Source organism: Phaseolus vulgaris, chromosome 10 (genome assembly GCF_051622355.1).
Source record: "Phaseolus vulgaris cultivar YP4 chromosome 10, ASM5162235v1, whole genome shotgun sequence".
Taxonomy (NCBI): Eukaryota; Viridiplantae; Streptophyta; class Magnoliopsida; order Fabales; family Fabaceae; genus Phaseolus; species Phaseolus vulgaris.
In genome coordinates, this window is record NC_143507.1 from 39,836,441 (window position 1) to 39,849,200 (window position 12,760).

A 12,760-nucleotide genomic window follows, 5' to 3' on the forward strand; every position below is an offset into this window, starting at 1 on the left:
AATGTACAGATCCTCCAGCAAGAAAGTAACCCATTGAACTTCACAACAAGTTGCAGCTAACGCACGGTATTCTGCCTCAGAAGAAGACCTTGATACGGTGTTCTGTTTCTTGGTTTTCCATGATATTAGAGATTCTCCAAGGAAAATACAGAAACTAGTGGTTGATCGCCGTGTCAAGATGCAAGATGCCCAATCAGAGTCACTGAACGCCTTGATTTGGATATCTGTGTTTTTCGGGTAAAAAATTCCTTGAGCAGGGGAGGATTTGATATACCGGAGAATTCTCTGTGCAGCTTGATGGTGTTGTTTTGTGGGTGCTTGAACAAATTGACTAAGACATTGAACAGCAAAACTGATGTCAGGTCTTGTGTTCACCAAGTAAAGCAAGCGGCCAATGATCCTTCGATATGCGGAAACATCATGCACAACAGCTTGTTCAAACAGCTTTTCATTTTTCTTGACCATAGGTGTAGAAACTGGTTTCGCACCAGGCATCCCTGCATCAGCTAGTATTTCAAGAGCATATTTCCTCTAGCAAATGTGGATCCCTTTCTTTGTTCTAGCAATCTCCAAACCTAATTTTTTTTTTAATTGCCCAAGGTCTTTGATGGCAAAAACTGCATTCAAAGAACTCTTAAGAGCTTGTATCTCTTTCATGTTATTCCTAGCAATTAGTATATCATCGACATATATGAGAAGTGCTGTAAAAGTGTTCTCAGTTTTTCTAATGAACAGAGAGCTGTCAGCTTTTGAATGAGTGAAATTAATTGAGTAAAGAAAGGTAGTAAGTTTATCATACCATTGCTTGCTTGCTTGCTTCAAACCATATAAGGATTTAGTCAAGCGACAAACCTGGTTTTCTTTTTCAGTGGTGATCCCGGGAGGAATGTCCATGTAGACTTCCTCTTGTAAATCCCCATGCAGAAAAGCGTTATCCACATCTAGCTGCTCAAGGTGCTAGTCCATAATAGAAGCTACTGCAAGGATGCATCGCAGAGTGGTGAGTCTCGCAACTGGTGAATAGGTCTCCATGTAGTCTATTCCTTCCCGTTGTGTATATCCCTTCGCAACAAGACGTGCCTTATACCTCTCAATCTTCCCATCAGCTCTTCTCTTGATTTTGTATACCCATTTACATCCAATGGGAGTTTTGTTTGGAGGAAGATCTGTGATTTCCCAGGTTCTGTTGAATTCGAGCGCTTTTATTTCAGATTCCATAGCCTTCAACCACTCAGGGTGTCCCTTTGCTTCTTCAAAGTTTCGGGGCTCGATTTGTGATGAAAGGGACAAAGTGTATTTTAGCTGTTTATCAGATAATTTATGGTATGAAATGACAAAATCAAGAGGATAACGTACCTTTGAGTTCAGATTCTTATTGCACGGTGCAACCATCATCTGGTGATGATAATCTTCCAGATAAGTGGGTGGTCTCCTAATCCGTGTGGAACGCCTCAGATCATCATGAACAACATTGTTCTCGTTTTGTCTCTGTTCTTCTTGTTCAAAAAGGCTCTCTTCGGGTTGTTCAAGACCATCATTCAGATACATCATAAAATCGTTTCCTTCTTGAGTAATGGGTTGATTGGGTTGACTATTCCTATTTTTCAGATCACAAAAACTAGTTTCATAGAAAACAACATTTCTAGATACATAAATTTCTCTAGAGTGTATGTCCATGACAATATAACCTTTCACTCCTTGTTTGTAACCAAGAAAAATGCACTTACGTGCTCTAGGATCAAGTTTGTGCCTATTTTGTTCCAAAGTGGAGGCAAAACACAAGCAACCAAAGACTTTAATATCAGCTAAAACAGGCATGCATTTGTGCAAGAGTTCATAGGGACTTCTATTCTGAATTACAGGTGATGGTAAGCGGTTTATCAAATAAACAGAGTGCAAAACAGCAAAAGACCAGTATGCATTAGGTAGATTTGATTGAAACATTATGCACCGAGTAACGTTAAGAATGTGTTGGTGTTTTCTTTCCACAATAGAATTTTGTTGTGGAGTTTCAGTGCAAGAACTTTGATGTATGATACCATTTTTATCATAAAAATCATTCCAGCAGAATTCTTTGCCATTATCCGTTCTAATGGTTTTAATACTCTTATCAAATTGGTTCTTAATGTGAATAACAAAATGCTGTAAAAGATTTCTAGTTTCACTCTTATTTTTCATAAGATGAACCCAAGTATGTCTACTAAAATCATCCACAATGGTTAAGAAGTACCTGTGACCTTGAATAGAAGGAACACCGAGAGGACCCCATATGTCAATGTGAATAAGATCAAAAACAGATTTACTAAAACTTTTACTAAGCTGAAAAGGTAATTTGTGTTGCTTTGCAAGATGACAGGGAGAACAGATATTATCATGATTGAAATGTATATCATTGTGTGTTTTGGCTAAGTGTTCTAAGACCTTATTCGAAGCATGGCCCATCCTACAATGCCAAATATCAAGTTTTTCAGTAGTTTTAAAAACAACTTCATTATGTACAGAGTTAACAAGACTATCCTTCCTATCTGCATACATGTGATAAAGCCCATCCTTGATTTCAGCTTGACCAATCGTCTTCAAGGTAAGCTTTTCCTGTATCTGACAAACATCATGTGTGAAAACAAATTGACACTTAAAGGATTTTGTTAGTCTTTGCACAGATATAATATTTAGCATGAATTCAGGTATGTACAAAACGTTATGCAGTATAATATCTTTGGTTAGGTAAACAGTTCCAGCAAAAAAAGCAGTGACCCTTTGATTGTTGGGAAGCTTAACCATTACTGGTTTTATCTTGTAGTAATTTGTGTAAATAGAAATAGAGCAGGTCACATGGTCTGTGGCTCCAGTATCAAGAATCCAGCAATTCATACCTTTTCTACCTGTGTTGTTGTCAGCTGTTGGGAAGTCTCCTATGGTGTTGTTAACAACCTTTTCTGTTCCTTTTGAATTCTGTATCATGTCCAAAAGGTGTTGGAGTTGCTCCGGATTGATAGCTTTAAAATTTTTCTCATTGACAGCGTCATTGAATATGTGTTTTCCTCTCTCGTTCTCATGATCTCTATCTTCTTCAGTAGTGCCTGCATTGTAGTTGACTTTATGCTTCATCCATGGTGGGTATCCGTGCTTCGAGTAGCACTCGTCTGCGGTGTGATTCATTTTGTGACAGAAGGAACACTGTTTTCCATATCCTTTTCCCCTTCCTCTGCCGTAGTTGCGCCAGCCTTGTCCATGGTTACTAGTTTTACTGATTTTTTGATGTTGTTGATCGGTACTATTTGCTAGAATCTTTGTATCCATTCCTATACTTTCACTCAAGTGCCTTTCTTGTTGCAGAACCAAAGAGAAAACTTTGTTAATACCTGGCAGAGGTTCTGTTAGCAAGATCTGCGTTTTGACAGCATTGTAAGCTTCTCCCAAACCCTTCAAGAAACTCATAATGCGCTCTGAATCCCTGTATCCTGCCATGATTTTCATCATATTGCAGCTACATTTCATTTTACAATAACAGCTCGGTAATGGCCTAAAATAATCCGATTCTTCCCACAAGATTTTGGAGTCGGTATAATACTCTGTTATGCTTCTTTCTCCCTGCTTAATAGAATTTATTTCTTGCAAAAGGTCAGATAAACGGAAATGGTTGCTTTTTGAGAACCTTTCTTTGAGATCTTCCCACAGTTCCTTCGCATTATCAATGTAAACGATGCTTTGTGCGATTTGTGTTGAGATGCTGCGTGTGATCCATGAGATAACCATAACGTTGCATCTCTCCCATGCTTCGTATTGACTCTCACCGTGCGATGGCTCAGGAATATCCCCGTTGACGAACTTGAATTTATTTTTCGAAAGCAGAGCACGTTTCATCGCCCTACTCCATGAGTGGTAATTTGAACCATCTAACAGCGGAGTTACAAGGACCATACCTGGATTTTCCCCAGGGTGTAGATAATACGCACTGGTTGGGTTTTGTTGATCATTTTGCTGTGAGGGTTTTTCTTCAGCCATGAGTTGCAGAAACGACGAGGATCAAGAAAACAGGGGAAAGGAAGAACAATAATGGCAGCGGACTCTGATACCATATTACGAAATGGACTTTAAGCCTAACTCAACCCCATAAAACCGGCTCAATGGGGTGAGGTTTGCACCCACTTATATACAATGAAGATTCTAATCTCTAGTCGATGTGGAATCTCCAACACACCCCCCTCACGCCGAGACTGCCAACTCGTGCATGAGACTATATATTTTGGGTGGTCCAATAGCGGCCCGATAGCGGGTGGCACGATAGGCCCAACAAACACTCGCTAGGATAGGCTTTAAATGGCTCTGATACCATCTTGAATTTCTGCATGATGTGCAAAGGAGGGTAGGAGGTGATAACCTCCGCTTGGGATCAGAAAGATGAAGGAAGAAGATAAAGGAAGATGAAATTGCTTATGGAAAAGGGAAAAATAACTGTCTTGTCTTATTACTTTTGCTATATACAATATATATGAAATACAAAATACAATAGTTTGGGCTTCAGCCCAAGGAACAGAATTAGAAAGGCCCAAAACTCAATACTACTCAACTACTATTACATTTTATTATCTATTTTATATGGAGGTGGAAAAAGAAATTGCCAACCACATAACATACCATTAATTTCATATAACAAGAATATATCTCAATCATAAGGAAAAAAATGCCAATTTATAAAAAGAAAAAAATTTAATTTTAATGGATGAAGCCTACTTTGACCTTAATTCTAACAGCTTAAGACTAAGACTTTTCCAACCCACTATCAAGATAAGAGAACTTACTTTAAAGATAAACTATTAAGTTTCAGTACTTAAAGAGTGCACTCTCAATCAAATCTTCAACATGATGCTCTTTTTCTTGTGATAACAAACTTGTGAGATATAGAGTTAGCACCAATGAAATAAACTAAAGTAATGAAATCAATTTTTTAAGGGTGTAACATTCCTAGTTGAACCATTATATCAACTACAGTTAGGTTTTGCAATTAATAGCAAAGCATAGGTCATATCATGTACTTTTTCTGATAAAATAAAAGTGATTTTGAAGTTAATTGGTATTTATCTTTGCTTTGGAACGTGTGCTATATACAGAAGTAATTGATCAAAGGAAACCTTTAGTTCCATGTGATACTAATTATTGAAAGAGAAGTTACAAGCTCAAAAGCCTCCATTAGCACAGGCTATATACATTTCTTGTTCATCTAACTTTTGTTCAGAAGCAATGACAATTCAAGACCCCATTTAAGGTTAATACTCCTTTAATCATTGAAGCCTGAGATTTTATGTCAAATAAAACGCAAGCTTAGTCTTCTGAAAAGGGTACTAAACAAATTATGCAGTCAAGAAATGAAAGCTTTCCAATTTTTTTCTCTTTTCTGTCAGACCATCTGCAACAGTTTCACAATTCCAACTGAGTTGGCGGCAACAAGCATGTTAGATTTCTTTCTCCAGCAAACACTAGAAACAAAGTGTCCATTATTATCACCACTACTTAGATGACCAGAAATAGGATCAATTGACTCAAATTTGTGAGCAGCAATTGGCACTGGCAGAGATTTGTGATAACAGTACACCTGAAAGGTAGCAATGTTTAAAATGAATTAGAATTTGTATCTTGTTATCCTGCATTTGCTGGAAAATTCAATTAAGAGAAGCAAAGCTCCATAAATACCATTAGCATGATGTAAATAGAATGACCTCACCTTATGTATTAATTGTAAGAATGGATGATACTCATTCTCTAATTGTGCACATTAAATTAAATACATGACCTATATGGTATAAAGAATTATGCTTGGTGATGCAGAACAGATAATATTTTAACCTGCATTAGGATTTGTGGTAACAAAGCTTGATTTCATACAATGATCAGGCTCCTAAATAAGCATAAAGTAACACAAAAGAGAAAAGAAAATTCAACAACTAATTTCTTTTCCCACATGTAGTGCAGATTGTGAAATATTTTGCAGGCTTCATGACAATCAGCATCCAAGGGTGAACTCAGATTATTATTCCATTTCATATTGTGAAGTCAAGGTTATGAAAAAATAAAAGCCATACCTCATTAGATTCTGAACCACATGCAATGTATCCATCCAAAACAGATAATCCAGCAAAATTCTGGAGAAGAAGAAGATGACGATGAAAGATAAACTGATTAGAAGAACAAATAAAAAAATACAGAAAAGTGTGGTAAAATATGTTGAGAGACCAACCTTTTCATTACTATGACCTTTATAGGTTAAGGCACATGCATCAGATGACAAACCAGTAGAGCTGGTTTTTTTAAGGTCCCAAAGCTTCAAAGAGTTGTCAGTGGAAGAAGAGACAACTGCTTCAGCATCTATAAATTTTACATAACTAACAGCTTTGCCATGACCAGTTAATGTGCACCATGGAATCCTAGTGTGACGAAGATCATAACCATAAACCTTGAAATCAGCTGATCCAAAAAATAAAAGATTTGTTGAGTAAGAAGAGAACTGAACACAGCATATATTGGCAGCGTTCCTGATGGTTCCCAGAGAATTTTTCTGCAAAACAACAGCATATGAGACAATTATTATGCAATATGAAGCAATAGAATTCAACCGCATATTTTCTATCAGTTTAGTAAAATTCAATGCTTTAGTGGATATAAATAAGGGTACAAGTATTACAATTGGATTTCTAAAACCACTAAAGTTTTGGAACAAAACTAGATTCTTAAACAACTATACTTTTGGAAAGGGGGAGTATGTCTTAGTAATGATTTGCTATTAAATGCATAAAAGAAAGCATGCCTCGCTGATATTCCACAGTTTGACAGAGCAGTCATCACTTCCACTAGCAAACATTTTTGGGTCTGCCAGAGAAAAATGAACAGACCAAGCTCTCTTTTGGTGCTCCGTGTATTGGGACAATGGCTGACCAGACTCTGCATCCCACATCTGAATTCATCCATACAAGTCATGTTATTAATGTCAATGAAACCTAAGAAATAGTCAAATGCAAAGGCAATGGAAGTTTGGTTAGTATGAAGAAGACAAGACAAAAGTTGGTTTTCATCAATGTTTTAATAATTTTAGTCCTTGAAAATATGATGAATTTAGTTTCAATATCACTAAAAAAATGTTAGTTATAGTCTTTATAAATTGTAAAAGTTTTCAAAGTAGTACCTATCGTTATTTATGTTAAGTTGATAGTGTATGCATCTAGATATGTCAGGTGATGTTTATCTGAAACTCACCTACATGACATGTCTAGATATATATCACTTCATTACATAAGGATAAGGACTACTTGAAAAAATCATGTGGACTAAAATAAAAATTTGCTATATTTGCATAGACTAAAAGGCATTAAACCATTTCATCAAGTATAGTTCAAATGTTGCATGGTATACACACCTGAACCACACCATCATAGTCAGTAGATGCCAGATGATTTTTTATGCTGGTGTTCCAGCACACACAGCTAAGCTTTGATTTATTTGTCATCTCAACCACTGGGTATTGGATGTCAACAGAATCGCTTGAAATAGCATTGAGGTCAAAAATCTTGATTTTCTTTGAAACTCCTCCTGCTGCCATGTAGTCCTCATCACGGTCAAAACTTAAAGCACACATTACATTGGATGAACTAAGCAGATCTCTATTTCTTAATCTGCCACGCTCTTCAAACTTGCTGTAACGAGCGAACTTGCATAAACCTTCAAAGAAGGATCCTAGACAACCAACAGAATTATGAATTCTTCTAGGCTCCTTATTAGCATGCTCTCCTTGAGGCAATCTCCATCTATTTTCCATCAGATTTTTATAATTGCTTGAAATAGGTGAATCTTTTAGCAGGGCTTGGATTCTCGTAGAAAAGTAAGAATTCTCTAGCTGACTTATGTTAGCCATAAATCTTTCTTCATCACCAAATGACCTTTGAATGGATCTACTGATGTCTGAACCAGAAGAATCTTGAAAATGTAAATTGTTCTCTCTCACTTCAGAATTTTTCATTTGTGCCAATGGAAATACTGAATCTGTCCCAAATGAATAACTTCTTTCTACCTCCTGAATATCTTCATTCAACAAATGTAGCTGTTCTTCCAACTTGGCTGCCTGTTTTATCTTTTCTTTTTTGATTGAAGTTAGAAAATGTAGTAATTTTTCTGTTTCAGCCTCGTCATCAGATATTCCATCATCATCTATAGAACTTGATTCCTCTGATGGGCGTATAAACTCAGATTCTAAAATTATCCTGTTGTACATAAAAGAAGAATTAAAAAATTATAATATAAACTACATCTATATAAATATTCTTTTAGCTGTATGATTACTTAAACAAGTAAAATAAATGAGAGAGACTGATGTGGTTTTCCTGAGCAGCTACTTTCATTTACCAAGAGCCAAGAAGTTCCAAGGTGCTAGTGGCCAAAAAATATTCGCATAAGGTAATGGAATCTGGAAATAAAGAAATGCCAAAAACCAAAAAATGAACAGCACCTTAACAGCGTAGCATGCCCTTCACAAAGGAGACTAATAACAAAATGTGCTAATCAGCACCGTTTCAAGCTGACATTTACACAAATGGATATTTAACCAATTTTCTATGAAGCTTAAAGCCATTCTAGAAACACTCCTTTTTATTGGTTTCTGACTTTTAGTTATCTGGTTTGTCAAGCATTACGAGCAATAAGAATAACAGTCATATGGCTAGCAAATCAAGTTAAGAACGAGTTTCTTTTTATCATCTATAGGCTGCATTGTACAAGCAGAAAACCAAGTAACATCATATTAACAAGTCGCATACATAATGTAGTAAGTATTTTGCACTACTTCATACATTGCTCCTAAGATTAAGACAGTCATATGGAGTTTGTGTAGTTAGCACCACTCATTTATATGAGTGGCCAGATAAAAGCATGCAACTTTAACTTTTCCACACAATGTCCTAAGTTCCCCTCAATATCAGTATGTCACCACTATCATCATCCATCCTGAAGCCATTGAAGATGGCACTGTCATAATACATCCTTGAGTAAGAAAAATTTTACAAATTCAAATGAGGCATATTGACAAACATAAGATAACATATTACATCACCTAGCATTAGGGCGAGAGGATGGTTCAGGATGCAGAAGCCAAAGACAAAAGCCAGCTTCCTTTGGATTTTCTGCTAGAAATTTAGGCGGTAAGATTCTATGACACAACTCCAACATCACAGTTGAATGCGCCTCCTCTGACTCAATATTGCACAGCAACTGAGAACACCATCCACTTAAATGTTAAAAGATTAATATATTTAACGAGTTAATCTTTGAATATGATTAATAGCAACTTAAATAGTTAAAATGATCAACATATTTAACAACTCCAATCCGGAAAGTTTAATCCACCATAACTCATGTTTCAATGTCAATTCTAAAGGTTTGGTACTGCATGTCAAACAGGTGTCTTGCTTGGAATTAACTTCTTGGCAGGTTGCAGCAACCAAAAATCTCATCGTTTTCATGAACATATTCAGAAAAAAAATGGAGCATATTGAAGATCTATGGTTAGTTTCATTGTAGAAATCCAACAAAATAATTTGCCTTGCTATCAATCAAAAGAATATATGATAAAGCTTTATGGAAAGTAACAATGTGTGAGACAATATTTTCTTACTTCAAAAAGAAGAACTCCAAGGCTGTAAATATTAGATGACAAGGTGCAGACTCCATCATTCAGCATTTCTGGACTACAATACGACTTCTCTTCTAACTGAATGGAAGCAGACATAAACTGATTTTCTTTGGTAAAAGTTTGCTGACAATTAGAAATATTTTGGCAAATACTTTCTTTACTCCTCGATTCCAAGGGTCTGATTGTGTCAGAAGTTTGATTCACTATTGTCCTGCAGTCATGAGTAAAGGAGCATTGATGCGACTGCCTAAAAGATTCTGTCTCCTCAAATAGTTTTTTCTGCTTTGTACTCGAACTTTGGCAAGCACAGGTATTCTGTTCGAGAGGCCTTTTCCTATTCACATTGCAGGTCATGACTTCATTACCTAACTGTTGTTGGCCATATGAACCAATGTACTTAATCTTACTTGAAGGCAATAAAGTGAAACAAGATGGTTGAAAGTCTAGCAAGACAAGTCCTTGGGAGTGTGCAAAATCAACCGTTTCCAATACCTGCTTAAATATATGAATCTTTTTTAATTTCTTCACTTTATGACATTCACATTTCAGCCACTCTCTTAAGTTGATTTCATTGATACCAGACACTACAGTTCCTTCCACTAAAGGCTTATTATCATCTTCAACATTTGATCTCCTCAGTGTATCAGATTGAAACTTGGCCGCAAAAGGCTTCTCATCCTCCTGGCTCTTATGTGCTCCTACAATGATGAAGCTTTTGTCTAAATCTTCACAAATAACCCCCTTTCCCTTCCTTGTTTGCTTTACAGATTGAGGATAATGATAAGCAGATGAAGTACTCTGAGTTATGCTGCTAATAAGATGTGCATTATTTGAGATTATAGCCTTGCCCATATGGCTTATATCCCCTGAGACTTTCAGTGAGTTCTGATTTACACTCTTGTCAGAGAGAGACTTCAGACCCCAAATTTCAGAATCATTTCCCTTAAGTTCTTTACTTAACCTGAACTGTTCTTCAACCTTGGAAACAACTTCTCTATTTAAGCCATAATACTTGGACTCAATAGTCAATTGATTCCTTTCCTGTCTTGAATTATGTGGGTGACTAACTAAGTCTGTATTCTTGCTCTTATAATTCCTAATAGGAACAGACAACTTTTCAACAATGTGTTCTGAGTCTATAGTAGAACACAAACTAGTACTAGGAAGTCTAGATTCAGCTAAGGAAATTACATACCTATTCGTATGATTATCTTGATTACCAATCACATTCTCATTTGGCAAATTCTCTGACCATTCCTTCTTAATAGGTGTGCACAATCTAGGTGATTTTGACATGTTTTGCTGACCCTCATGCTTAAGAAAAGGATCATTAGTTTTTCTCTTGTGCTCCTCAGTCTCAGTCCCACCATTTGCAGTAGTCATGTCTTCTAGCAAAACTCATGCAAATCCAAGTGCAGTACCTTCAATTAATTTCAAAGAACTGCACCAGAAAAATTAGATCAATGGGATCACAAAAAATAGTTCATAGAAAAAACCTCAACATAATTAGAATGACAAACTATGAACATGAATGAAGGTGAAAACCTAGACACAATTATACTTAATCCTGGACTCCTTTACTGTCACCGATACAAAAAAAATGTCAAATCTCGCTTCTGTTCTAAAATTTCCAAAGGGTGACATAAGCATGCATGTATTGAAACTATACAATTTGTTATATCAGAAACACAATTACAATGTTAGATGACAAAACATGGAAGTTAACCATTTAGCTAAGATTATAGAGAGTGTGACTGTGTTAAGCAAGAACATATACAAACAGCTATGGTAGTGGAAAGAGAAAGAAATATCAGATACCAATGGATAAAATGAACTGATAAAGAGGATGGTTTGGATGGTTACCTCAGTTAATAAGAGTTCCTCTCAGAAAAGAAATATCTTGTTCACAAAACTGACAAACAATAAATACAATGAAACCAATATAAATACTTTGAATTTGGAGGAAAAATTAAGGATGTTTTGAGTTAGATATTTTTATAATTATTATGGACACCATTTAATACTTTTTCTTTTTCATTAATTAGATTCTGAGTACATAATAAGACTGTCCTCTGAGGCCAAAAGTACTGCCACGATATCATGTTGCCGCCGCCACCTACACAAATTTAAATGAAGTATAAATTAATTCTTTTTTTTTTCATTTTTTTTATACTTTTATTAAGGTGGTCCGAGTGAGTACGTCAACTATTTAATGTAATGTTTAATGTTTTTGTTTAAAAAATGATGTTGTGTTAGGAACTCATTTTGATTGAAAACTTACACAGAATATTAGTTTAAAGTTAAGATATTTAGATATTTATAGAGTGTTAAATATTAAATATCATTATGTTTATTTTACTTGTTTAAAATTTGTAGAAACTTGACTTATTTCTTAAGCATGTTTTAGAAGTAATAAAAGTTATATTTATTATTTTATTCAGTATGAATATTATATCTATCTACAAAGTAGAATGGAGAATTAAGTTTAGTATAATATCTTGAACTCAATTCAAGAACAAATATAAATTGAACAGGACTGCTCAATTTTATACTTATTAACATGACTTTTAGATCATTATTATAAAATTAATAAGTTCATATGATAATTTATAATCAGATATTTTTTTATAAAGACAAAACATTCAAGTAATTTTATCAATAATTAGCTTTATTGATGACTGGATACTAGATGATATTTAATAAAAAAAGTTATTATTTTTTATTTATAACATTTTAGTTTGATATTAGATTTAAGAAATTTAAAAATTAGTTTCCTATCAAATAATGTAGTTGTTATATTTTGCATTAAATAATTTAAATAATTTTTAAAATTAAACTATTAATTTTGAAGAAAAAAATATTGGATGGTTATTGAGATGACACGACACTAGAATGTAAATATTAATATTAAAAGAATTAAGAAGGTTTATAATACTTTGGTGAATCTACTTTACACGTGCCATTGATATTATTTGGGTTTTATATATCGTGGCTTATGATCTGCGAATGCACACAAACAATCTCTCACTCGTGTCGACTACCAGAGAAAAAGAATATTTTTAAAAATTAACTAATATTTATAATAAA

General features: G+C 34.9%; 1 protein-coding gene across 9 annotated transcripts; it reads right to left on the reverse strand.

Moving 5' to 3' along the window:
- Window positions 1–5,117: 5,117 nt before the first annotated feature.
- LOC137818429 (protein SUPPRESSOR OF PHYA-105 1) lies at window positions 5,118–11,706 on the reverse strand. Of its 9 annotated transcripts, none has more exons than XM_068621865.2 (9): window positions 11,537–11,641; window positions 10,869–11,114; window positions 9,656–10,769; window positions 9,095–9,252; window positions 7,409–8,249; window positions 6,803–6,949; window positions 6,236–6,553; window positions 6,081–6,140; window positions 5,118–5,593 (listed from the first exon to the last, which is right to left on the reverse strand). In XM_068621865.2, exons 2-9 carry the CDS (start codon window positions 11,054–11,056, stop codon window positions 5,399–5,401), a joined length of 3,021 nt encoding a protein of 1,006 aa, XP_068477966.1. In that variant the 5' UTR covers window positions 11,057–11,114; window positions 11,537–11,641; the 3' UTR covers window positions 5,118–5,398. The 9 variants fall into 9 exon arrangements, 8 of the variants coding, with proteins under 8 accessions (XP_068477966.1, XP_068477969.1, XP_068477967.1 ...); XM_068621868.2 differs by lacking the exon at window positions 11,537–11,641 and adding an exon at window positions 11,492–11,511; XM_068621866.2 differs by lacking the exon at window positions 11,537–11,641 and adding an exon at window positions 11,400–11,484.
- Window positions 11,707–12,760: the final 1,054 nt, after the last annotated feature.

What these genes read in the sequence shown, in the direction of transcription:
- LOC137818429 (XM_068621864.1), bottom strand. Translation starts at nt 11,056, where the DNA reads ATGACTACTGCAAATGGTGGGACTGAGACTGAGGAGCACAAGAGAAAA. An exon ending in TTGGAGTTCTTCTTTTTGAA is followed by an intron (nt 9,253 to 9,655) that starts GTAAGAAAATAT and finishes TGGTGTTCTCAG; the next exon opens with TTGCTGTGCAATATTGAGTC. An exon ending in ACTATGATGGTGTGGTTCAG is followed by an intron (nt 6,950 to 7,408) that starts GTGTGTATACCA and finishes GGATGAATTCAG; the next exon opens with ATGTGGGATGCAGAGTCTGG.